Source organism: Ctenopharyngodon idella, chromosome 24, assembly GCF_019924925.1.
Source record: "Ctenopharyngodon idella isolate HZGC_01 chromosome 24, HZGC01, whole genome shotgun sequence".
In the NCBI taxonomy this organism is placed as follows: Eukaryota; Metazoa; Chordata; class Actinopteri; order Cypriniformes; family Xenocyprididae; genus Ctenopharyngodon; species Ctenopharyngodon idella.
Window position 1 is genome coordinate 23,237,573 of NC_067243.1, and position 27,376 is coordinate 23,264,948.

At 35.0% G+C, this 27,376-nt stretch overlaps 2 protein-coding genes across 4 annotated transcripts in view; both read right to left on the minus strand.

Moving 5' to 3' along the window:
- lsp1a (lymphocyte specific protein 1 a) overlaps positions 1 to 4,088 on the minus strand; it is a 38,143-nt gene extending 34,055 nt beyond the window's left edge. For 2 of the 3 annotated variants that reach the window (XM_051884200.1, XM_051884199.1), the window contains exon 1: positions 3,885 to 4,087. In XM_051884200.1, the coding sequence (XP_051740160.1) occupies positions 3,885 to 3,943 (59 nt within the window). In that variant the 5' untranslated portion in view covers positions 3,944 to 4,087. Of the gene's footprint in view, positions 1 to 3,884 lie in introns of all 3 variants that reach the window. The other variant, XM_051884201.1, reaches the window with a different exon arrangement.
- An 18,134-nt stretch (positions 4,089 to 22,222) lies between these two features.
- Positions 22,223 to 27,263, minus strand: tnni2a.4 (troponin I type 2a (skeletal, fast), tandem duplicate 4). The gene is made up of 7 exons (XM_051884893.1): positions 26,814 to 27,263; positions 25,607 to 25,639; positions 25,410 to 25,446; positions 25,177 to 25,305; positions 22,837 to 22,926; positions 22,566 to 22,742; positions 22,223 to 22,445 (listed from the first exon to the last, which is right to left on the minus strand). Exons 2-7 carry the CDS (start codon positions 25,612 to 25,614, stop codon positions 22,356 to 22,358), a joined length of 531 nt encoding a protein of 176 aa, XP_051740853.1. The 5' UTR covers positions 25,615 to 25,639; positions 26,814 to 27,263; the 3' UTR covers positions 22,223 to 22,355.
- Between the last annotated feature and the right edge of the window lie 113 nt (positions 27,264 to 27,376).

Sequence of the window (27,376 nt, forward strand, 5' to 3'; positions counted from 1 at the left end):
TATGAAATTCAAACAACAAATGTTGTTTTGGCACTATTTAATGTGGAGTGATATTGCTGCACTCCTCAAGCTCACATGAATCGAATCATATCTCTTTACTACTAGTTATAATACAAATAAACATTGAATTAATAAAAAGGTATGTTAAAAGATTCAGGACAACTTACTGAAATATATCACCTGAAATGTATTACTGGTGTAATCGGCTAATCAGTGTTTCAACCGAGGAAAGACGTCAACAAAACAGTGGCATTAGAAATCGCTTTCAGTGTGATCAGGAGTTTATAGAACTGAAGCCAGCAATCACAAACACATTAACATCCATTTTACTGTGTTTTTCTATCTCAGACTAAAATGTGAAGGGTAAAAAATGTCCCTGCTGTACCACCGTGTTCTCTTTTCTGATTCTCTTTAAATGTTCCCTTTTGTTCTCATGTACAGGGAAGCATATACTTGTTTTGTGTTTGTTTACAGGGAAGCAAATCCTGCTGTTTGAAATCTGAATGATGGATGCTGTTATTTCCTCCTCTCTCATTTTATGTCTGCATTGAAGGGCAGCTGTGAGGTTTATTGACTCTGCGAGTCAGATGATGTCATCCTAACGACAGATTTAAAGAGCAAAAGAGAGTTATTTTCCCAGGCATGTTAGTATCTTCCTGCTGTCAGTGTGTGGTCACATCACTGCAAACCTCGCAAACGTTTCTCAGTGTTCCCTAAATGGGTGAAGAAATTTCAAAGCACTGATCTAAGCTGTGGAAAGTGTGCCGTTATGAATCATGACGACTGTAACATCTGTAATTATGTCATTTAATCGGACAGCTCTAAAAATAATTTATTTCTTAGCACACTTCAAAAGGAGAGGATAGATTCCTAAATTACTCACACTTAAAAATAACAGGGAGTTTTCTAGGGAAGGTTGTTTCTGCTACTAAATAAAAAAGATAATTGCAACTTTTTAACTTGCAATTTTGACTTTTTTTCTCGCAATTGCAAGTTTATATCTCGCATATCTCACTTCTTTTCTCAGAATTGTGAGATATAAACTCGCAATTGCGAGTTATAAAGTCCAATTCTGAGGAAAAAAAGACTGACTTTTTTCTCAAAATTGCGAGTTTATATCTCACAATTCTGACTTTATAACTCACAATTGCGAGTTTATATCTCACCATTCTGACTTTATAACTCACAATTGTGTGTTGTGAAGTCAGAATTGCAAGATATAAACTCAATTCTAAGAAAAAAATCACTTTTTTTCCTTCAGAATTTGACTTTATAACTCACAATTGCAACTTTATATCACACAATTCTGACTTTATAACTCACAATTGCGAGTTTATATCTCTCAATTCTAAATTTTATAACTTACAATTGCGAGTTTATATCACACAATTTTGAGAAAAAAATTCAGAATTGCGAGATGTAAACTTGCAATTGCGAGAAAAAAAAATCAGAATTGTGAGATAAAAAGTTGCAATTACCTTTTTTTATTTTTATTTATTCAGTAGTGAAAACAAGTTTCCATAGTTTTCACAGCAATGCCATAGATGAAACGTTTTTAGTTCCCCAAAGAAACTTTTTTTTTTTTTTTTCTTCTTAGTGTGAAGGACATTTTTAAAAAACTAAAGACCCATTTTTCAGTATAAAGAACCTTTTGGTTTAATGGAAATGTTCAGTGGATGTTAAAGGTTCTTCATGGAACAATAGATGCCAAAAAAGAACCTTTAGTTTTAAGAGTGAAGCTGGTATATGAAAATGTGGAGTAGGATTATGTATTAGCAAATAGTTTATATAAATAGACACTTTCTTCTAATTTCAGCTGATTGACATCCTGAAATATACAGTACTAACCTGAATTTTACATCTTTTACATCTCATTGCCTAGAGCCTAACTTTAGTGGCACATCTTACCCCACTCCCCCTATATACATGTCTAATGCTTAACTAAACATAACACAGTGCCCTCAGTGTTTATTCTACTCTGCTGACTAAAACCTTCGAAACCTTCGGAAAAGCATACTGCCACAGGGATGGTAAAGTTTATTCCCCCTTTCAGTCAAACGGCTAAGCCTTCTGCATTCCAGCAGCTCTTATCAGAGAATCGTAAATAGAAGAGCGGCTCACGTAAAGTCCACAGATCAGGGGGTCACGGCTTTGACCACAATGAGAAAGATGTTTTGTGTAAGATAAAAACATTAGTGTGAAATTTTTACAGAATCAACACCACAAAACCCAAAATTTACATCCATCCAAATCTAAAACGGTTTGGTAGAATGATTTTATGTGTCACTGTGACGAACTGTGTGTACTGTACAATCTGTGAAGGTTATAATGGATTTCAAAGCACTTTGACAAGTGTATACAAAATATTGTATACACAATGTTGTAAATGATATATCCGGTGTGTGTCTCAGCGGTTCTGATGAATGCAGGCCGTTAATAGAGAAAGCAACTTGCTGAGTGTGAGAAAAAGCGTTTTTTTGGCGGCTCTGAAAAGCCTTGGGGAAATAAATCCTGTCTGCCATTAATGCAACCTGTTTGTTTTTGACAAAGCACACCTGATCCAACCAAAATCCTGTCCGTACAGAAATGAATACTGTATACACATCCTGAGAGGTTACGCTGTTTTTGTCTTTATATATACATATAAATTGTGTGTGGTTGTTCAGATGGTGGTTTATAATGAAAACTGTCATCATTTATCTTTTGAACCACTCCTTTTGTGTTCCACGGGAGAAAGACAGTCATACGGGTTTTGAAAGATATGAGGGGTAAACAATGATTTAAGTTTCATTTTTAGGTGAACTTTTTCTGACTAATTTTTGAAAGAATTCCAAATAGACACATTTATTTTTGTGGGAAAACACAGTTGGGTAGTTCACCACTAAAGTTTTTTATGTTTAAAGTAGTACATTGTGAAATGGCAGCTTCATTGTTTACAGTAAACAAACCCAAAATTATAGTTGGTTTGCAACACCTTTACAATGTGTGTCATTGCCAATGAATGTCAACATGTCAAATCTTTAATTAGGTGCCCTCAACCCTCCCTTCCTCCCTTCTCCTGTCCCATCATCTATCCACAATCCCACAGCACCTCTGGAAGAAACAATAAACTCTCATTTGGAACCCTGACAAAATTCCAGCTTATAAAATTCACAGTAAACTTTACATTATGCATTACTCTGTAAAGACAACAAGGCATGAAGGTGCGACAAATTGTGCTGAGAGTTAATTATTGTATTTTAAATACTATATGTAAATCAATCTTAGTACGTTTTCAGGTTTGTTTAGGTGTAAACATATGTTTTTGCCTATTTGTTAAGCAATCATAATCACAATGTTGGTATAAATGGGTCGTTTTAACAAAACTGCAAAACTTAAGAGTTTTATGAGCTCATATTAATTGAGAGAAGTTAGTGAATTGAGGGATTATGCATAGTTTTAAAATGTAACTATTAAAGACATTTCAGTGATAAAAAATTATTTGATGCTTATTATGATTTAAAAGAACTAAGTACCTAAGAAATACAGTTTCCGTTATATGTATATGTACAATTTAACCTAAAATCTTAATGTTATATGTCAAATAACCAAATACAGATCTTTTCTATTACCCAAATGTAAAAGGTTAATGTCTTCTCATAACAAAGGATGACAGGTTTTTAAAAAACACAACACAACATGGCATTTAAATAAGCATTTTAAATAAATATTAACATAAATAACCTTCATTTCAAACAAAAAATAACACATGTATCATTACCCATGAAACCAATATTAGCAATTGCAAAATAACAAAGAAAACAAAATATATGCCCATCATCACACCTGAGATCCCAGCATAAACCTTAAATTTGATGCGAAAGTTTGGCATACAAATCCCTCACCTCAGAAGATTCTGTAAGCCTTGCTTGCTGGAGTTTCGTCTCATGATTGCACTTGACATTGTTCTTTCTTCTCCGAGCTCTTTTTTTTCTTTTTTGGAATGTTTTGAATTCCGTGGAATCTGATTCACAAAGACTCCCTCACGCTCTTTCCTTGGACGCTCAGCTTTTGAGGAGAGATCCACGCGGCACTCTGTCTTGTCTCAGAGACTGGCTTTAGTCACACACTGTCCCCTCCTCCTCTCCTCCCTCTGTTTTTTTTTTTTTTTTTTTTTTCACTTTCCTGCATGTGGTTCTCATTGAGAGAGCTCAGACCATAACCTAACATCTTTTCCCTCTTTTCCAGGGTCATGTGGGCGTCCCAGGGGAAAATGTAAGTTGATACCCCCCACCCCATGCTATGAAACCAGCCCCCACATGACCCCCGTCCCAAACCCAGAATTCAGCCTTTCTTTTACTCTGTTTACATTGGTAACAAAGCTCTCAGACATGCTTACAAACTTCAAGAAGCAGTTTGATTCTTCCAATTGTTTTTCTCATATACTTGCAGTGTCAATCATTCTTGATGATGACATAAATATAGTAGCATTCAAGTGTTTGGGGTCAATTTTTGCAAGAAATTAATACTTTTATTCAGCAATGACACATTCAGTTGATCAAATGTGTCAACAAAGACATTTATAATGTTACCAAAGATTATATTTCAAATAAACACTGTTCTTTTGACCTTTCTGTTCTGTTCTTCACTGTTCTGATCAAAGAATCCTGAAGAAAAAAAAAAAATTATCATGGTTTCCACAAGAATAAGTGCAGGGCAACTGCTGAAGATTCAGCTTTTCCATCACAGGAATAAATTGCATTTTAAAGTATAAAAAACAGTAGTTTTATATTGTAATACTATTTGACAATATTACAGTTTTTTTCTGCATTTTCATCAAATAAATGCAGCCTTGATGAGCTTAAGAGACTTCTTTCAAATATAAAATATCTTACCGACCCCAAACTTAATGTTATGTTTTTATTACCTTAGAATGAGCCATTTCTATCTACATAAACAGCGGGTCCCCTTGTTCGGTACGGCTCACTTTTTAGTGCTTTTCCACTGCATGGTATGGCTCAGTATGGAACGGTACGGCTCGATTAAATAGTACCATTCCAATCACTGATTGGTCAGAGAGAATTGTCACTACCAGTGTCACTGGATTTGAAACACGAGACATGAAAAACTCACTAGATTTAAATAGTCACACTACTTTTTTTAAAAGACTTGCTTTAAATGACTGTCGCACACAACTTGAAAAAAGAAATGGCTGTATCGTGGTCAGTAGACAAGGTGCAGACTCATTGGTAGCCGAGGAGCGGATCCACGGCAGTAAAGGCAGAGCAACTATAGCGATCAGTCAGTAATCCCACCCACTTTGAAGCGGTACTAAACTGCAATGGAAAAGCAAACTGAAAGTAAAGCAAGCCGAGTCGTGCTGAACCGAACTGAGCCAAGCCATGTCATTCCATGCAGTGAAAAAGCGCCATTAGAAGCAGAAACCGTTCTTTGTTAGAAGAAAAAAGAAACCTCATTGCTTGACTGGCTACTCTCTGCTGTCTCAGACAATGACATCTTTGTCCTGTGCCGGCCACCATAGCTTCTCTATGTGCTTCGAAAGGGAGGGATGAGCGGTAGACTGAGCAATTTACAACCTCACTGCTAGATGCCGCTAAAATTTAAAACTGCCTTGGAAACTTTTTATTATGCATTTCTATTTATGCATTTAGCATTTTATCCAAGGCGACTTACAGTAGAGACCCTGTAGCCCTGTAGAGCCTTGTCCCAGACCAAAACTTTCAAACAAAACAAATAGAAATATTATTATTTGTGTGTGTCATTACCAATTACCAAATTATGCACAAATGTGTGAAAATATTTAGTAGTGTGTATTTAGAATAAATGCTTATTTAGTATATGAAATGCTAGATGTGATAACTTTTAGCAAGACAAAGAGTTGGCAATTTTATTCCAAAATGTTTAAAATGTCATTTCAATCACTGTCATTTCCACCAGAGAATACTATTAAACACACACACGCACACACACACACATACACACACACATACACACACACACACACACACACACTCAAAAATAATAATAATAATTTGAGATGTGAAGGAAGTGACATTGTGGTGGAAATATTCATTATTAAAATAAAAAGAAAACGTTTATTTTCTAAAAGTCGAGAGGGCCAAAATGCCCACATTTTAAGAAACATAATTGCAAATGAAAAGTTTCAAAAGACACTTTTTTTATGAGTGACTACATGGCTTATGTTTTTTATATTTATCGATGATCTAGAAATACTGAAAACTTGAGAAATGGTGACCAGTCACAGCTCATAAATATAAAATTTCCCTAAAACATTCATTCACCTTATAAGACATAAACAAAACACTGCTTGATACATTGTTTAAAGGTGAACTGTGTAATTTTCCCATTGGTCAGACAAGCAGGTTTCCTTGCCCCAAACTTATGCCATTGGTTCAGCCAGTGTTATGCAGGGTCGCTCAAGCAAACAGAGCAATGTTTTGTAACCACCACAGACACACAGTGTTTACACTTTTCAAGAAATATGAATGGCTTACTTATAGTTTTCTCTGCATATTAAATTGTCATTTTAAGCAGGAAAAAAATACACAATTCATTTTTAATTGTCAAACTAATCAGCTTATTTCTCATTTGCTTAAAGCAGATTTCCACATCAACATGTTTACACCCTCTCTGTTCTCATTTACTCCCTGGTTCACCACACACAGACACATTCACACACATAAACACACGGCTGTCTTAATCTACTGAAGCAACAGCCTTGTTAACCCGGTTACTATGGTAAACTACACACCATTCAGGCCTGTAGACTGTTTAGGTCTCTCTCCAGACAATAGAGCCACTCAGCATTTGCAGTCCTCAACACTTTACTGAGCCTTGTTTAACAAGTCCGGCCCTCACTTAAACACATGGCCCACAAGCCCACACAGAGAAAGGGGAATTTGTGGACATCAGGAAGAAATAAAGTCCTTCAGTTGAGTTATCTGAAGTTTCCATTTGAGTTTCTATTATAGATATAGTTGCCTTGTAGGATTGTGTTGATATTTTGAATTAAAGGAATAGTTTAAAAAACCCAAAAAGGAATATTCTTTTGCTTAATGCTGAGAAACACTCTTGATTTTTTCTGTAGTTGTTGGTTTTCATGTCAGTACTAAATACTGTATTTGCACACATATGCAGTGACATCAACAGAAACCAGACAGGTTGACACAAAAGTTACGATAGGTTCCAGGATATCAGCCCAGATCTGGTCAAACACGTCAATACTGTCTCACACCAGCACAGCTGTCTTAATGACAGTTCATCTCACAGACTTATAAATATGACTCATGTTATGTGAAACAGAAAATCATTCTTGACGAAAGAAGTTCAGAGGCCAATTACTAGGCAGTAAATCAAGTCTTTTGCAGCCCTCAAGTGAACACTGCATAGGAAATCGTATTCTGCCTGAGTATGTACTACATTTGATAAAGAACTTACTTTGCGAGCGTTAAAAAAAAAGTATGTTCTATGTGTGTAGTATGAATGTAATCTGGACGTATTACATTCATCATGTTGTCATTGTCCTGCGACTCACAGCATCAGTTGCATCGCTTCACTGCTATTCACAACTCCCGTGGTCTCATGGAACAGTAAAGCGTCCACTAGATGCACGCTAAAGAATCTTGCAGAAGTAGTAGGTCACCTGGGTATGTTTCGCCTAGTCTTTTATGAATACTATTCATACAATTCAGTTCAGACATACTACACATAAACATACATTCATGTACAGTTTTTTTTATCATTTACTATATAACAGATTATATTTTGGTGGGGTTTTTTCAGAGACTTTCTGAAGGTTACATTGTTACGAAATGTGGCAACAAGTGACTGTCTTATGAGTGAGACATTAGAGTCATTCACTATCATTCAACCAATGATTAATTTGAAAAATGTGACTGTCTATATGAATGAGTTATTGAATCATTCATTCAACCGATTTGTTAAAAACGTTGATTCATTCAGGAATGAATCACCACAGCTGTGTTGCAGCTGTTCAGATTTTGGTTTATTTTGCAACTATTTTAATTTACAGCAAACATATAAAAAATGACTAAAATGTAAAATTACTTAAAGCTGCAGTTTGTAACTTTTTGGGGTTAAAAATTATCCAAAATCAATTTGAGCAAGTACATAACCAGCCAGTGTTCAAAACTATCTCCTTACCTTAGCCCAATTCACAAGGGTAAGCTTTTAATGATGTTTTCTAATTAGATTTCAATACAGAAGGGTTGGAGACAGTAGATGGCAGAGACGGTAGTTTATTAGACAACAGCAGAGTAAACAGACGTGCAGGTGAGTATTAAGTGACTTTGCAGATGAATGGTGAGATGAGAATAGATGATACTGTCCTTTTGTGTTGAATAGGTGATGATCCTGGAAGACGGTGGAGAACACACACAATGCTGGAGACTGGAGACACTCACACACAGACGAGGAACACGAGGAGAGACTAGAAGACGCTGGAGACTGGTGAGTAGATCGCTGGGAGTCCTTAAGGTAAGCATGTAGGTAAGTCTAGATGCGAACGAGACCGGACAGTGACTGAATGTGTGTGAGTGTCCTTTGTACTGATGGTGATTAGCGTGCTGATGAGGTGCAGGTGCGTGTGATCAGTACTCGGGAGATGGAGTGCGCTGTGGATTGGTGGGTGTTGGAGCCTGGCGTATCTGTGACACTGGTAGGTTTCTGCAGGAAATTCGAGCATGCCGCCGTTCATCTTTACGTCATTAAGTCACGTCTGTTTACATAAAGAAGGAGTCTCAGCTAGTAGGCTATATGGCATGCGAGGATGCTGCAGGTGGCGGATCATTTATAGCCTTTTCTCACAGCAGCTGGAATAATTAAACTTACAATTTTGATGGCGGATTGTAATCCATAAAGGTCCAAATGACAATCATCAGTGAAAACTGGGGATTCACCCTTAGTCAAAAGCAAAAGACTTGCGGAGTGGCTACAAAAATTGAAATCTACAGGTAACGCTAATACACACTAAATGCACATGGTCATGCAATACTGATGTTGTTAACATTAACAATTTGAGAACAAAGTATAACAATAATAATAATTTGCACGGTTTGACGTGATCCGAGCTAAGCGATTGTTAGATTTAATCACCATTGACAGCGCAATTTATTGTAATGCTTTTTTTCTCAGTTGGTCAGAACAAAAGTGGCAAGACATGTTACTTACTCAGATGACATTCTCCAGTGAAAATTCTTATTTTGGTCATACTTCCAAGACGTAGAATCTGTGATTCCGAAGTCATAGTGTATGCTATGAGGGTTATGAGAGGACTATTCAACTTGAATAGAGAGGACTATTCAACTCAGTCTAGAGTCTAGACCACAAACCATCCCTGGGAGAACATATGCACTAAAATTTCCCCGGACACCTATTTCAGTGATGTCTGTCAGTTAGTGGGAACATTGTACAGTAAGTGTGGCATTTAAAAAATAGCTTATAGTACCTTTGAAGAATTGTTACGGAGCATCATACAGTTTTTGAGCTAGTGATGCTGTGGATTTAGTGGGCGTTAGGGCAAAAGCTGACCATGTATTTTTCACTCGACCTTTCTCTTTTTGCTTGTCTCCATTAACAGATAAAAAATAAAATGCTAATAATCACAGGAAATAGGCTCTGTCATCTCACAGGACTATGGGCTGACCTATGACTCACCATGGGAATGCAGAGTTCTGCACTCCCTCACACACACAAATGCAGAAAGTTTCAAGCCATTACCCACATTCCTGTTGTCTCCCACTTGTCCTGCCCTCTCAATACACATAAACACACATGGACCAGTCTTGTGGTTTTACATTTTCTTCGGCAAATAAGTAACTACATAGCAACCACTCAGATCCTCACTTAGCAATGCCCAAAACCACCTCAAACAGTTTAGCAGCTCCATAGCAACACCTTGACAGCCACGAAGAACACTCTTGTGGCTATGAGTTTTTACATGAGCATATGACAAATAATGCTATAAAAAAATAAAATAAATAACAATGACTTTTCTATAAATTCTATAATAATTACATTTATCTTTCTTTTGAGAACACATATTCTCAATTTTTTTAATTTTTTTTTTATTTTTATTTTTATTTGGAGCCAGACATTTTGACTTGTGGGGAGAATAGGATAGGGCCCAGAACATAACCCTGGGGAACAAACATGAAAATATGGACTGGCTGGTTATGTACACCATCTTGGGTGTGACTCTCCAGATATTATGCTCCACTTATATATGTTTAATTTCAGATAAAGGTTGTTGAGTACTGGGATAGGAGGTCCTGCAAGAAGATATACCATCTCAGCAGGATGCTATCAATCAGCTCTTTATGGCAGAGTGGCTGGATGTAAGTTACTTTGAGAGAGGTTAATGACAAGCCCCCTGGAGTTTGACAAATGGCCTTTATAGGACCCTGAGAGCAAGAAGAAAACATTCTCTGTCCTGATGAGACAAGAATTGAGGTCTTCAGGGTAACAGATGACTCAGAAGACTATATTCCTTTTTTCCATTGCTCTCAGGTTGTGCCATAAATTCTAAGGTCAGACAGATTTGTGGCACTGCCCTGTGAAGTGTTCATTCCTGTCCAAAAGTTCTTTGATTAGCAACAATTGCTAATTGCTAAAGACAGCTTTGCCTTTGCCTTCGTTTGAGAAATACATTTTGACATGATAATGTTTGATACATGATATAACTAGTTTTGTGTGACAAATTAATTTACAATTCATACCTTAGTCATTTTCATTAATATATTGAGATATTAACCAATTCTGCTCGTGAAATAGCAATCTTTTACACATTAAGACACCAACTCACAATATGACATCAACAGAACACAATGTCAAAGTATCAAAATCTCCTTTAAAACGTTATAATAAAAAATTATTTTTTTTAAAATGATGAAAGGAAATGTTTTTATTTAACTTTTGTTTAACATTTTAAATGAGTTCAAAATTTAATTTTATTATAAAAATATCAACCACTCACCTGCGACTTTAAAGCCCGGAACACACCAAGCCGACGGTCGGCCGTCGGGCTGTTTTTGTTCGTCGGCCAACTAAGTTTTCTCAGTGTGTTCCAGCGTCAGAGCTCGTTGGTCAGTCGGGCCATCTGATCATCCTGATTAGCTGTTCAGCTACTGCCACCTGCTGGTACGGAAAGGCATTTCTTCTCACGCAGGCACAGAATGGACGTTTAAGTTCTCTTTCGCCTCTTCTTGCGCTTGAACTTAAATTTCTCAAAATGCCAGTTTTGTCAAGTATTCATATAAACAGTCGGTTTTGTCTTAAGCGAACGTAAACAGAAAGAAATCAGATGTGCGTCAATATATTGGATATGTGCATTAGGTCTTAAAGATACTGCAAAATATTAATCAAACATCTGAAAAGACAAAGAGAAAATCCATCACTTCTCTTGACTTGATAACTTTTGTAGCTTTAACAAGGATTAATATGTATTTAATTTATAGGGTGAAGACTATGCAGTGTTATTTTACACTTGATTATTCAATTTCTTTATACATGAATACTAGACCTACCTGAAAATCTTAAAGCCATGTTTATTTTATTTGTTTCATCTCTGTTCTATTATATTAATTTGTGCTATTGCTTGTAATTAGTTAATTTGTTCTTATTTTATTAAGTACTGTTTACTTGTCTTTAATAATGTTTGAACTTTACAGTTAGCTAGTAGTTTTACTGTGGTGTAGAAAATTTCACTGGTAGGCCTATCTAAAATTTTGGTGGTTTATTTATTTAAATAAAATGTTACATGGGTCAAAACAACAAAAGCAATAACAATTTTAATTAATTTAATTATTATTATTTCTGATATTTGAAGACTTGACACTGACCTTCTGTATATTTTTATTATAGGGAAAACAACCAGGAGCAACCTGGGGTTAAGCGGGGTTTCTGGGGTTACTCCTTGCTCGAGGCCACAGTGTGATATACGTACCTCAAGCAGGGTTCGAACCAGCACACCACACCACACTACCACTTCAGCATCTCTCTTTCCTAAAATGCATCATGGAGTTCATGTTCAGATTTTGTGGGCCAATATCATGACACATTTCACAGAACTGCTCTCTATTTTTCCATAAATTCCAGCTTGTTTGGATAAAGCTGCAAGACAATTTTATAGCCTTTCATAATGGAGTGAAAACCAGAGGTCATGCATTCCATTAATTTTGTGAATTGGTAAGTTTCGTCAGGGCGTGAAGAAATATAGAGCTGAGTATCATCAGCGTAACTGTGAAAACTAACGCCATGCTTCCTAATGATATCTCCCAAGGGTAGCATGTACAGAGTGAAAAACCACGGTCCTAGTACTGAGCCTTGCGGTACTCCATACTGAACTTGTGATCGATATGACATCTCTTTGTTTACTACTACAAACTGATAACGGTCAGATTTGAACCAGGCCAATGCAATTCCATTAATGGGGTTAAGCGGGGCCACAGTGTGATATACGAGCAGGGCTCGAACCAGCACAGCACACCACACTACCACTTTAGCATCTCTCTTTCCTAAAATGCATCATGGACTTTATGTTCAGATTTTGTGGGCCAATATCATGACACATTTCACAGAACTGCTCTCTATTTTTCCATAAATTCCAGCTTGTTTGGATAAAGCTGCAGGACAATTTTATAGCCTTTTATAATAGAGTGAAAACCAGAGGCCATGCCATCAACTTGAGCTGCAATCTCAATAATATAATATAATCTCCAAGCATAACACAATCATGTGTCAAAAGAAATACTCTGACCATGAATCACACCTTTGATTAATCGAATTAATTGAACACATTTTATACAAAATACAACTGATTGTTTTAGCTCTAAAATAAAAGTTTAAATTAAGACAACAAAAGTACAAACTAAGTGTTATCTGTAAAGTTAATAAAAGAACACATTTACACATTAAATGTTAAATATATAGAATATTAGTAGAAGGAGCTCTAGAATTGAGGATTCTCTCAGTGACCTCGGCTGAAATACCAGATTTTATGCGCTGGTACCCCTCAGGGGCCAGACCCTAAGCTTCCTGATCTCCGACCGGGGATGGAATATCGTCCTCTGGTCTTGAGAGAGAATCAGGATCTCCCAGTGGATGGCGTCCAGAAAAGACATTAGGCCGGCCAGAAAGGAAACCACTAGAAGAAGGTGAACTTGGTCCTGGTGGACCTTAGTCAAGTCAAGTCAAGTCACCTTTATTTAAATAGTGCTTTTTAAATGTAGATTGTTTCAAATGAAAGATTGGTATCAAAGAGCACACCCAGGTTTTTCACTGATGACGAAGACTTAACAGAGCAGCCATCAAGTGTTGGACAGTATTCTAGGTTATTACGTGTGGAGGTTTTTGGTCCAATAATTAGAATCTTTGTTTTTTTCTGAATTTAGTAGTAGGAAATTACTTGTCATCCAATTTTGTATATCCGCTATGCGTTCCGTTAATTTTGTGAATTGGTAAGTTTCATTAGGGCAGAAATATAGAGCTGAGTATCATCAGCGTAACTGTGAAAACTAACGCCATGCTTCCTAATGATATCTCCCAAGGGTAGCATGTACAGAGTGAAAAGCAACGGTCCTGCGGTACTCCATACTGAATTTGTGATCGATATGACATCTCTTCGTTTACTACTACAAAGTGATAATGGTCAGATAAGTATATGATTTGAACCATGCCAATGCAATTCCACTAATGCCAACATAATTTTCAAGTCTATTCAAAAGAATGTTGTGGTCGATAGCGTCAAATGCAGCACTAAGATCCAATAACATTAATAGAGAGATAAAACCCCTATCTGATGAAAAGAGCAAATCAATTGCAACTCTAATGAGAGCCGTCTCAGTACTATTGTATGGTCTAAATCCTGACTGGAAATCCTCACAGATACCATTTTTTTCTAAAAATGATCATAGTTGTAAGGATACTGCCTTTTTTAGTATTTTTGACAGAAGAGGTAGATTCAAGATCAGCCTGTAATTGACTAATTCTCTAGGATCAAGTTGTGTTTTTTTAATAAGAGGTTTAATAATAGCCAGCTTAAAAGTTTTCGGTACATGTCCTAGTGACAAAGATTAATTAATAATATTAAGAAGAGGATCTATGATCTCTAGAAGCATCTTTTTCAGTAGCTTAGTCTGTATATGTTAGACCCTATACCAGGCAAGTTCGGTCCTAGAGAGCCGCTATCCTGCAGAGTTTAGCTCCAACCTTAATCAAACACACCTGAACAAGCTAATCAAGCTCTTCAGGATTACTAAGGCTATAGGCAGGTGAGGGTTTTTTTTCAGGGTTGGAGCTAAACTCTGCAGGACAGCGGCTCTCTAGGACCAAACTTGCCTACCCCTGCCCTATACTGACTAAGCTACTGAAAGAGATGTTGATTTAGAGATGTTGATTTAGATGATTTAACGAGTTTAGACAATTCTTCCTCTCCTATAACAACGAATGAAGGGAATTTTTCCTCAGGGACACTACAATGCACTGTCTGATGCAGTACTGTAGTAGACGGTTGCATGGTTATGATTTTCTCTCTAATATTATCAATCTTGCAAGTAAAGAAGTTCATTACTGCTGTGCTGTTTGGAAACATCAGAAGATGAAGTTTTATTTCTCATTAATTTAGAAATAAAGCTTCAACTTCTGACGTTTCCAAATATATAGCGCGATAGCGCAGGCCGTTTGCTTGGTTCCCCAGAAGGCAAGATCTGTGGCTCGGTGGAGTTCTTCAACCACCTCAGGCCTTAACCCCTAACTGTGATCCAAGTCTTTTAGCAGGTCAGCCTGGTACGCCTGCAGAGCCACCATGGTGTGCGGGGATGCACCAGCCTGACCTGCTGCCACATGTGCCTTACCCACTAGGTTTGGTGTTACACAGCAAGGCTTTGTGGGTAAGGCAGATTTCTTCCACCTTAATGTTATGAAACAATGAGAATAATTTTTTTGCGCCAAAAAAACAAAATAACGAATTTATCCCACAATATCTAGTGATTTCAAAACACTGCTTCATGAAGCTTCAAAGCTTTATGAATCTTTTGTTTCGAATCAGTGGTTCGGAGCACGTATCAAACTGCCAAAGTTACATGAACCATTGAAATTTCTAAACACTTATGACGTAACGAAGCCTCATTTACTGAAGTCACGTGACTTTGGTGCTCTGAGCCACTGTTTCGAAAAAAAGATTTGTAAAGCTTTGAAGCTTCATGAAGCAGTGTTTTGAAATCGCCCATCACTAGATATTGAATAAAGTCGTTATTTTGTTTTTTTGGCGCACAAAAAGTATTTTTGTCACTTCATAACATTAAGATTGAACTACTGAAGTCACATGAACTGTTTTAAATATAACTTTAGTACCTTTCTGGGCGTTTGAAAGTGTAAATTAACTTGCTTTCAATAGAGGCCTTTATCAAAAATATCTTAATTTGTGTTCCGAAGATGAACGAAGGTCTTAAGGTTGTGGAACAACATGAGGGTAAGTAATTAATGACAGAATTTTCATTTTTGGGTGAACTAACCCTTTAACATCAGGTTATAATATTCACCATTTTCTCAGAATATCATTCAATAGGGCAAAAACAATGCAAACAGCAGTAGTTCTATTATGATTCTACCTGTTTTCATGAGTTTGTTGTCTCTACAGCACAAAGGCAAAGCATCATGTTCTGACAGACTAATGCCCCAATAATCTGTCCCCACTATGAGGAATTCAGTTTCCAGAGGTTGTTAACCCTGCTGTGTTTTGAGAATAGGAACAGCGTGCAGCACATTCCAATAGACTGAGATAACAGCTCAGAGGTGATACCTAATAGGTTTTTCTAATAGGGTAATCACATGCCATATGGTTCACTTCTTACAAGTGGACAAATGGGGTTGACGTCAGTGGATGTTTACAACAATTAGCTTGCTGATCGAGCCAAAACTGTGTAAGAAACTTGGCAATTGAAAAAGCCAGAGTTTTGGTGAAACAATAAAAACAACCATATTTGGCTTGATGGAGTCAGTTCTAAGACAAGAAGAGAGCATGTAAGGTCAGGATTCTGGGTATTTTCATTGTCAGATTCTTGAGGTTTGATGAGAAACATACATGGTTTAGTTCTTTATGTAGCAAGGTGGCAAGCATAGGTGATCTTAAAGGGTTAGTTCACCCAAAAATGAAAATTCTGTCATTAATTACTAACCCTCATGTCGTTCCACACCCGTAAGACCTTCGTTCATCTTTGGAACACAAATTAAGATATTTTTGATAAAATCCGATGGCTCAGTAAGGCCTGCATCACCAGCAATAACACTCCTTTTTTCAATGCCCAGAAAGCTACTAAAAACATATTTAAAACAGTTAATATGACTACAGTGGTTCAACCTTAATATTATAAAGTGACTAGAATACTTTTTGTGTGGCAAAAATAACAAAATAGCGACTTTATTCAACAATATCTAGTGATGGGTGATTTCAAAACACTGCTTCATGAAGCTTCGAAGCTTTACGAATCTTTTGTTTCGAATCAGTGGTTCAGAGTGTGTATCAAAGTGCCAGAGTCACATGAACTATTGAAGTTTCAAAACACTTATGATGTAACGAAGCCTCGTTTACTGAAATCATGGGATTTTGGCGCTCTGAACCATTGATTCGAAACAAATGATTCGTAAAGCTTCATGAAGCAGTGTTTTGAAAGTGCCTATCACTAGATATTGTGGAATAAAGTCGCTATTTTGTTATTTTCGTCGCTTTATAATATTGAAGTTAAACCACTGTAGTCATATGAACTGTTTTAAATATGTTTTTATTTGCTTTATGGACATTGAAAAAGGGAGTGTTATTGCTGGCGATGCAGGCCTCACTGAGCCATTAGATTTTATCAAAAATATAATTAATGACAGAAATTTCATTTTTGTGTGAAATAACCCTTTAATTAAGTTTGGTTCTAAAACATAATTTACACATATTTATACCTCAAACATGAATCTATTTTTCACCTGTTTGCTTGTTTAGTTGGAAATAGCTAACTTAACCCAACAGCTTTAGGCAAGGAAATGTTGAATAATTACTTGAATTCCCACCAGATGACTGAAATAAAATAATAAAAATAATTTAGGTAAAGAAAAAAAAAAATGTCCCATAACATCTCAGTCCCATTATTATTTTCTCAGACCCTCTCTGAATGCCCTCAAATGTTTAGCATTCTTTGATGCCCCAGTTTAAACTCTAAAATATATTTATAGTCTGAGGAAAAAACGTGTTTGTTTCCTTATCCAGGAATAAAATTTATTTTGAAGCTGTTTATAAATTCAGATCTCAAAAATGTCAAAAACATATAGATGCTTATAATTAATTGTAATTATTAATAATTAATTCATTTTAATTGAATTCATATTTCATAACGTGTTACCTTACAGCCATCATAAAAGTTTTGTTACTACCAATATTGTTACTTGTTAGCCACCAGAGAAAGTATGAGCATCTCATTCATGTTAACTTTTATCCAACAACCTAAAAATAAAATAGATTTTTGCTCAAAATGCTTCAAAAACATCTTATAAAATGATGTAATCGCACTCCCTTTTCACAAGAAAATAGTATGTCATCACACACATTAGGAATGGAAAAATGTAGTTACTATTGCCGCCTCTGCTTTATTTTACTAAGGTTAAAAATATGTCATTTGTAATCTTTGAACTGACTCTTATATGTGGTAGTGAAAACACACAAATATATGACATGACTTAATCTGCCCTCTAATGGCCAAATACACAAACACCAGATGAGACCCATGCACATTCCTGTTGCGCTGATGTAATCACAATCCCACTTTCCATGGGAACAGAAGATCCATTTTTTGATTCCCAGCAAGTGCAATATCCACAAGCAAGACACAAGGTGACATTCCCATGGCCTGCATGATGGCACACTCAAGACTGCAGAATAATATTTTGGATTTGGGAAGCTCCATCTGTAATAATTAGGTTGTATGTTCCAGTTTCTGGTTTTATATACGAAGCAATGAATGACAAGTAATCATGACAAATGTTGCCATTGACAGAACAGACAGTGCAGGTGTGTTTAGATGGTTCTGTACTCTTATGACATGCTGTACTGAAAATTTCCTGATCTGATGTCTGTGTTGTGAATGACCAGATGGTGGTAGAGTTGACCAGCAGAGTGAGTTAGACAGGCAGCAGTCCAGTGGAAGCGGTCATTGAAACTACACTACTGCACATTTGCAATTCTGTCTTCATTCAAAAAATTTGTTCTCTCTTGGGTGTTCTGGCATTTCTAGGTGTTGCAAGACACTTTTAGTGGATTTTAGCACATTGCTAGGATGTTCTAGGGGATATTCTGGTCTCTGGATATGACTCTGGTCAATGTGAATCCGTTAAAAGATTTTATCTACCATTTTTTTTTATTTTTTTTTATTGTCCAACAGGTGAATTGATAACATAGATCAAGTGTATAAACCAACAACAGTTAGTCTTTGTAAAGGCTTTTTCACACCAAGAATGATAACAATATTAACATTCACACCAAAGGACATTGGTAAAAGAACAATAACATTCTGTTTATTATAAGTACGTGTTATGTTGTCCGTCACTTTAAATACTCAAGCTCTTAAAGTCGGGTGGATTCTGATTGGCTGTCGATGTTTTTATTGTCGATCAACAACAACAACGACGACAAATCTGAAAGTGATTTCAACAACATTGGTCCTCTGGACGCCAATTTTTACCAAATAAGAAAAAAAAGATCATGCTTTTGTAAACCATAATTACAACATTAAAAATCAGAATTAAGACATAAAAAGTCAAAATTATGAAATACTAACACAATTGAGATATAAAAAGTCAAAATTTTTAAAGTAAAGTCATAATTTTAATAAATTACAATAAATACAATTATGAAATAAAATCATAAAGAAAAAGTAGAAAAGTAATAATTATGAAAAAGAAATCACAATTGTGACACACTAAGTCATAATTATTCCAATTTTTGTCATAATTATGACTTCTTATATAATAATTTCAACCTTTTGTCATAATTATGACATCTTATGATTGACCTTTTATTTCATAATTCTGACCTAGTCAAAATGATGACACTGATTCATAATTAATAGATTAAAAATGGCATTTGGGCATTCTAAGTAATAATTATGAGCACAAACTTATGAAATATTAACTCATAATTGAGATATAAAAAGTCAAAATTCTGAGCTGTATAGTTGTAATTGTAATAAAAAGTCAAAATGAGTTACAAAGTCAGAATTATGAGATAAAATCATAATAATGACAAAAAGTTAAAATTATGAGAAGCAATAAGTATAACAAAAAGTTGAAATTATGAGATAAAAGTCATAATTATGACAAAGTCGCAATTGTGACATACTAAGTCATAATTCGAACTTTTGTCATAATATAATTGTGACTTTTTATTTCATAATTCTGACTTAAAAATTATGACACTGAATCATAATAGATTAAAAAGTCTAAATTCTGACATACTAAGTAATAATTATGAAATAAAAAGTTGAAATTATGAGAAGTCATAATTATGACAAAAAATGCAACCAGATCTCACTGCAATTTGTACGTATTTTACGAGGTGGCTAATTCGTACAAATTAATACGACCTTACTCATACAAATTCATATGTTTTTTGCTAAATCGTACGTATTTTACGAGTTGACAAATTCATATGAATTCATACAAATGACCTACCCCTAACCCCGCCCATAAACCTACCCGTCACTGGGGTTTAGACAAATCGTACCAATTTGTACGAGTGAGGTCGTACAAATTCATAGGAATTAGCCACCTCGTAAAATACGTACGAATTGGTCGTGAGATAGTGTTGAAAAATGTCATAATTATGACTTAGTATGTCACAATTGCAACCTCATAATTTCGATGTTTCTTCTCATATCATAATTCTAATTTAAAAAAGCTTTTTTTTTTTTTCTCATGTGGCAGAATTAGGCTTCCATGCCTCTGTCGTTATCATTATAGCTGCGGTGTGGACTTCGCTATTCTCATAGAATGATCATTAAACTTTACCCTGATAGTTATTGTCTATGGTGTGAACTGCCTTACTTTAAAACTTAAGTGCAGAAGCTGTGATAGTCCTGTGTTAAACCCTGAATTGAGCATGTTGCCTTTATGTGCCAGTTAAAGGCAGCTGTTTCTCATAAGTTCATGTGACTGAGAAGGGCCAGAGAGCACAGATGGGTCATGACATTACTGACATAATAATGTGTCACAGGAGTGGCTGGAAGCAGGACCTCATTAGCTAATAAAAACTCTTACCCTTCGTACCATTTGCATTTGCTTCTAATGCAGTATTCAGAGGGGTAAAAAAAAGAAATAATGATGACAATAGGCCTACTAATAATATACATAAACGGTTGTTTTTAAACTGAAATTCAGTCTCCTAAATGGTCCCAAAGGACACCATATCTCACAGTTGCAGTTTTCCAAATGTTATAACCCTTGTTTTAGGTTTCAGGGTGTCTCTCTAAGTGCCCGTGGAAATAATGTGCCCTCAACATAGTTTGGCATCTTCTTGCATTTAGTGCAGCAGGGTCAGGAGATATACTTAGCAAGTCGACTCCTTGCAGTTGAACACTTGAGCTCCTTGGAGAAACTTAAGAGGGACCCTGAACATGGACCGAGCCATTAAATACAGACCGCCCTGACCTTACATGGAGGCGATGAGTCCCCTGGATCCAGAAACAGGAGATGTTGGGTGGGCTGGGTGTGAAAGTGCAAGCCTGAAATGGCTCAGGGTCTCGCAGTGAGACTGCTGGGGGTTCCTCCGTTGTCTTTGTGAAAAATGAAATGGTAAGGCCCAGTATTTCTAAGTAAGAACAGCTGGAAGGATTGAGATGGATAGTTTTTTTTTTTTTAAATCTAAATGTTTGCCGTAAGTTATCCTTAAAAAGTCTCAGGTTTTACAAAGGAACCCAGAAAAATGGCATTCGCAATAATTATACTGACTAATGATACTAAAACAAAGCATACTTTTAAACAGGGTATTATTATATTATATTATATTATATTATATTATATTATATTATATTATATGTTATGTTATATTATATACCAGGGGGTCTCAATAAACTTCCAAGGAGGCCTCAAGATGACTTAAAATGATTAAAAATAAATACATAAAAATAGAATGTTATTGGACACAGCTATTACCAACCGTACCACGGTAATTCATTTTCATTCCAAGTTAGAAGCATCTAAATTCCATGGTATTACCATCTAATACCATCATATTTTAACAAGAAGCATAACTGCATATTAATAACCAGCGGTTTCTGCTATCAATATTATACATAAGTGGTTAAAGTGTTTTCACTAATGTTTACAAAAGCTGAGAAAAAATGCCAAATGTAACACGTAATATGGGCATGATAGTATGGTATTACCATGGAAATAAAATGGTACTGTAATTATTTAGTAGCATTTTATATGAAAATGCACCGTCATTTTTCAATACATGAAAGTGAATTTAAATCTTCCTTTATGCCTTTCATGATATTTCATCAAATAAACACATATTGCAGACAAAAATACAATATTAAATCTATTTTATGTAGGCATTTGTATTAAAGTTCACATGAAGCCTACAATACCATTCAAAAGTTGTCTTTTTCAAAAAATAAAATAAAAATAATGATAATAATTAATACGTTTGTTCAGCAAAGATGTGTTAAAATAATCAAAAGTGACAGTAAAAATATTTATATATATATTTAATATAATATATTATATAATAATATATTTATTTATATATTTAAAATAAATGCTGTTCTATTTATCAAAGAAACCTGAATAATTTATTTTATGGTTTACCAACAAAATATTAAGCAGCACAACTGTTTTCAACATTGATAATAATCAGAAATGTTTCTTGAGCAGCAGATCATCACCTTCAATGATTTTTGAAGGATCATGTGACACTGAAGACTGGAGAAATGATGCTGAAAATTTAGCTTTGATCACAGGAATAAATTACCTTTTTAAATATATGTAAATAGAAAACACATTTTAAATGTTAACAAAAGTTCACAATAATACAGTATACTTGTTTTTTGGTTTAAAAAAATGCAGCCTTGGTGTCTTTCAAAAACATTAACAAATATAACCGACCCCAAACTTTTGAATACACTAATCTTTAATGCCATGCCATTCAACACTGGGACAATGTACAATGTGCAAAATAGTCCAGGAAAAATACTTTTATTGGAACGGGAGGTTCACAGGATAGAAAGATGTTTGGCAGAGAAAATGTAAGACATAAGGGAGAACAAACACGATACATCTTAAGCCTCGGACTCAAACATCTTCTTCCTGCCGTCCATACCAGCCTTATCCTCGATGTTCTTACGCCAGTCGCCAACTTGTTCTACAGACTGTGGAACACAAAAACACCAGACATGAATACAGTGTGCTGACATAAAGCCCAAATACATTACACTTGGAGATTTTCCCACAAAATAAGAAACATGGCCAAACAGAGTCAAGAAACTCACCTCCTCTTTGACCTCCTTCTTGACTTGTTTCAGGTTGGCTCTCAGATCCATGGAGACCTTGTGCTTGGAGCCCAGCAGAGCCTGAAGCATAGCGTCAGCAGACATGCGCACTTTCTTCAATGCGGGTTTCTTGAACTTGCCTATCAGGTCGACCACCTTGATCTTCAGATCCTCAATCTGTATTATTATATAATATAATTAATGATCGGAGAAACACATAAACGGATGAATCACTGAACAAATGATGACACTGAGGTGTTGTGGTCTTTACCTCCTTGTTTGTCTTGGCAACCTTTGCCTCCAAGTCGTATCTCTCCTCATCAACCTTGTCGATCTGTTGGTGCAGCTTCTTGCACAGTTCCTGAAAGGGCAAAACAAGATTATACATGATATTGATTATCAAAAAATACTATATGTATGCCTTCTATAACCTTCCTGTAGCTCATAGGTTCAGTTCACAAGTAAAGCAATTGAAAAACATGTACATTGAATGCAATGTAACTTTATATAACTTTTAGGTCGATGGTCCACTTTAGACATACTACTAACTATAAGTTACTTTGCAACTACATGTCAGCTAACTCCCATTAGAGTATTAATAGTATGTTAGGTTAGGGTTCGGGTTAGTAGAATGAGCTGATGTACTTGCAAAGATATTTATAGTCAGTAGAATGTCTGTTGGCGGAGCATCAAAATAAAGTGTCAGCAGATATTAAGCAGACTAATAGTCTAATGAGAGTTAATTGACATGCAGTTACTTATATTTAGTAGAATGTCTAAAGTGGGCCATCAAAATAAAGTGCTACCAACTTTTATAAACAATTCATCCCCTTGGAATTATAAGGTTCTATCTTACATTTTGTCAAAATTGAGTTATTCACATATTCTTATTCTGTGACTTATTTACATTATGTGATGTTGTTTTTTTTGTTTTGTTTTTGTTTTTATGTTGTGTACATTTTCTTTAGAAAACAAAAAGAGTCTGTCTACAAAGTCGAATGGAATGCGAAAGCTTTGAAGCTCAATATCTCAAAACTGCTCAGAATGCAGAAAGAACCTAATAATTCCAAGGTGGCAAATTAAATTAATATAAAATTATGTAATTACATTTAATACATGTATATGATTATGTGGTCACTTAATTATATATATGATTTAATTATATATAATTGTATATTATACATTATATACATTAAATATACAACATGACTAAGAAATGCTGTTTTGCTTATTAAAAAAATATTGTTTTTTTTTTAGCTCATGTTAACTTATATATAACATTAACTAACAATAAACAATACTTTTTTTAATAAACAAAACCACATTTCTTAGTCTAGTTAGTAGACTAATACCAACATTTACTAATACATTTTAATGTCAAAAGGTTACTCTAAAAATGCTGGGTTAAAAACAACCCAAGTTGGGTTAAAAATGGACAAACCCAGTGACTGGGTTGTTTTAACCCAGCGGTTGGGTTAAATGTTTGCCCAACGAGCTGGTCAGTTTTATTTAACCCAAATATTGTTTAAAAATTACTATATGGCTGGCTTAAAATGAACCCAAAAAAGGCTGGAAATTAAAAATCAGACACATAATTGCTAGTGGCAACAGTAATAATCAAAGGGTGAACATTTATTAATAAGCAATTTAATAAATGTTTGTTTAATTATTATTAATTAAACCTATTAATAAATGTTCATTTATTAAACATATTAATAAATGTTAATTTCCAACATATTTTGGGTTAATTGTAAGAAAGCATTATAGTAATTTTTAAACAATAGTAGAGTTAAATAAAACTACCCAGCAGGTTGGGCAAACATTTAACCCAACTGCTGGGTTAAAACAACCCATTCGCTGGGTTTGTTCGTTTTCAACCCAACTTGGGTTGTTTTTAACCCAGCATTTTTTAAAGTGTTGTATGTTAATGCACTGTGAACTAACATGTACATGAATTTCAACTTTAACAAATGGTTAATACTGTTAGACTTAAAAAAAAATCAATCTATCTATCTATATATATATATATATATAGTAACAATTTACAATAAGGTTCATTGGTTAACATTAGTTAATGTATTAACCAACATGAACTAATCGTGAGCAATACATCTGTTACTGTTCATTAGAGTATTAATAGTATTAACATAGGGTTCGGGTAACTAGGGTTCGGGTTAGTAGAATAAGTTAACGTACTTGCAAAGTTATTTCTAGTCAGTAGAATGTCTGTAGGCGGAGCATCAAAATAAAGTGTCAGCAGATATTAAGCAGACTAATAGTCTAATGAGAGTTAGTTGAGTTATTGACATGTAGTTGCAAAGTTACTTATATTTAGTAGAATGTCTAGTGGACCATCAAAATAAAGTGCTACCAACTTTTATAAACAATTTGTCCCCTTGGAATTATAAGGTTCTATCTGACACGTGAGCAATACATCTGAAACGTACGCACACACATATAATTGCAAAGTGTATTATTTGTGATTACACAAATACTACTACAAAGTAAAAACTGATGTTGTATTGACATGATAATCAAAATAATTATTGATTAAATATTGTATAACAACATTTATTATGACAGGTAAAAATAATAACAATAATGTAGTCACCTGCAGGTCTTGCTGAGATCCAGGCATATCCAGAGGAGGGCAGTGTTCGCTCATGTAAGCCTCCTTATCAGCCGCAGCTTGCTTGGTTTCAGCTTCCAGCAGATTGAAGGCAATGGAGAGCACCAGGCTCTGAGGGGTTAGCAGAAGAGCAATCAACAATACACTTTTCAAAACATTTCAAAAACATGAAGTCATAACATGTGTTTAATGACATGACAGTAAAATTGTCTAACCTTCAGATGATGCCTACGGCTGGAGGTCATCTTTTTTCTGTTTATGAAAACAAGTTCACCATGAGTGCCAAGGGATTCTATTATAAATTATTCTATTCAAAACAAACATAACTTAATCTAAAATGAAACATATGTAGTCTATAGAGTTTTACAGTATGTAAGATATTATTCTAAACCACTGCAATCAGAATACTTACTCTGACATCTTGGTGGTTTAGTGTGTTTTCACCCTGGATTGGATAGAAATTAGTCATTAGATATAGGCAGTTGAGTTAATCAGCTAACACTTTACAATAAGGTTCATTAGTTAACATTAGTTAATATATTAAGTAACATGAACTAACCATGAGCAATACATTTGTTACTGTATTTGTTAACGTTAGTTAATAAAAATCCAGCTGTTCATAGTTTATTCATGTTAGTTTACAGTGCATTACCTAATGTTAACAAATACAACTCTTGATTTTAATAATGTATTAGTAAATGTTGAGATTAATAAATTGGTCATTAGATATATTGGTCGGATAATCAGATAATCCAGGACATGCACTTCTACATGGTTTTAAACTGGTAAAGTGTGGTAAGAAATGAAATTCAATCAGGGACACCTGCGTCTATAAGTTTAGCCCAACAGTTTGAGATGCTCAACAGTTCATTTGACACTTGACTTTAGTCCAAAGGTCATAAAACATGATACCAGAGATTCAGAGGCTATAAGACAAATGCAATTAAAAATTATACTATACTGTAGAAGATACATTTAAGCACTTCTTAAACAGCAGATTTAAACAGAATAGACTGGCATATCAATTAGAGCATATTAAAATAGAATATTTAACTTTTCAAGAAATTGTATTGTAGTTAAATATTATTTCCTTTCAATATATACATTTAAAATTCATACACTGTAAAAAATAATTGTTTAACTTAAAAAAGTAAGTTACCTGGTTGCTTTAAAATTTTGAGTTCATTGAAATTAAAAAATGTAGTTAATGCAATGAAGGCTATTGGTTTAATCAACAGAAACTCAAAATGTTATGTTATCTGAACCACATTAATTATCTAAGTTGATTTGACAAAAGGAAAAATGTGATAACAAATCATGAAAATATATTTTTTTTTTTTTACAGTGTATAAATTCTCTATAAAAATATACAACTTTTACAACTACAACTACATTTAAAAGCACACGTATCAATATATTCTATCTGTTAATGAATATTCATAGACAGTATGTGTGTGGACATCTATTGGATGCAAAAATCAAGCAGTTAGAGCACATTATGTCTTTAACCAACCAGAAAGATTCGTCGTTGTTCAAGTATCTAAATCGATGTTTGCATTCAAAGACGTGCCTTTGTCCTTTACGTACAGATCTAGAGAGAGTTCTGGAATGACGCTCACCTATGAGAGAAGAAGAGGGCTGGACACACTTGGAAGAAGAACTGGAAAGACTGGTGAGCCTCAGAGAGAGAAAAATTAAATAGGATATATACGTTGTACTCTGATGGCTCAGCAGATCTTGGGAGTCCTGTTTATGGAAGTGGGTTCCAGCTCAGACCAATAGGCCGCTGAGCTCCTGAAATATCCCGAGCCCATCCTCTGCAAGACTCGTAAATTTCCCTCCCTTCAAGACGCATATGTATGTGCTGTAAACGGAAGCAATGCTTAACACACCAATATACATATCTGATATACAAAATAATGCAAAATAATGAGAGATATTTCAGCAACAAAACTCACCATACAGCAAAAGAGGTAATCTCCATAAATATGATTGGAAATGCCATCCATATTTCTTCTGGACGTTGTGTACCACCAAAATTAAATTAATTAAATTAAATTAAATTAAATTAATAGATATAGAGCAATGAAGTTGATAAAGAAAGAAGAAATGACTGCTGTAATAGCAGCACCACAGTATTTATTAATTACAGTCAAAACAAGAGTGGAAGAGAGTGATTGAA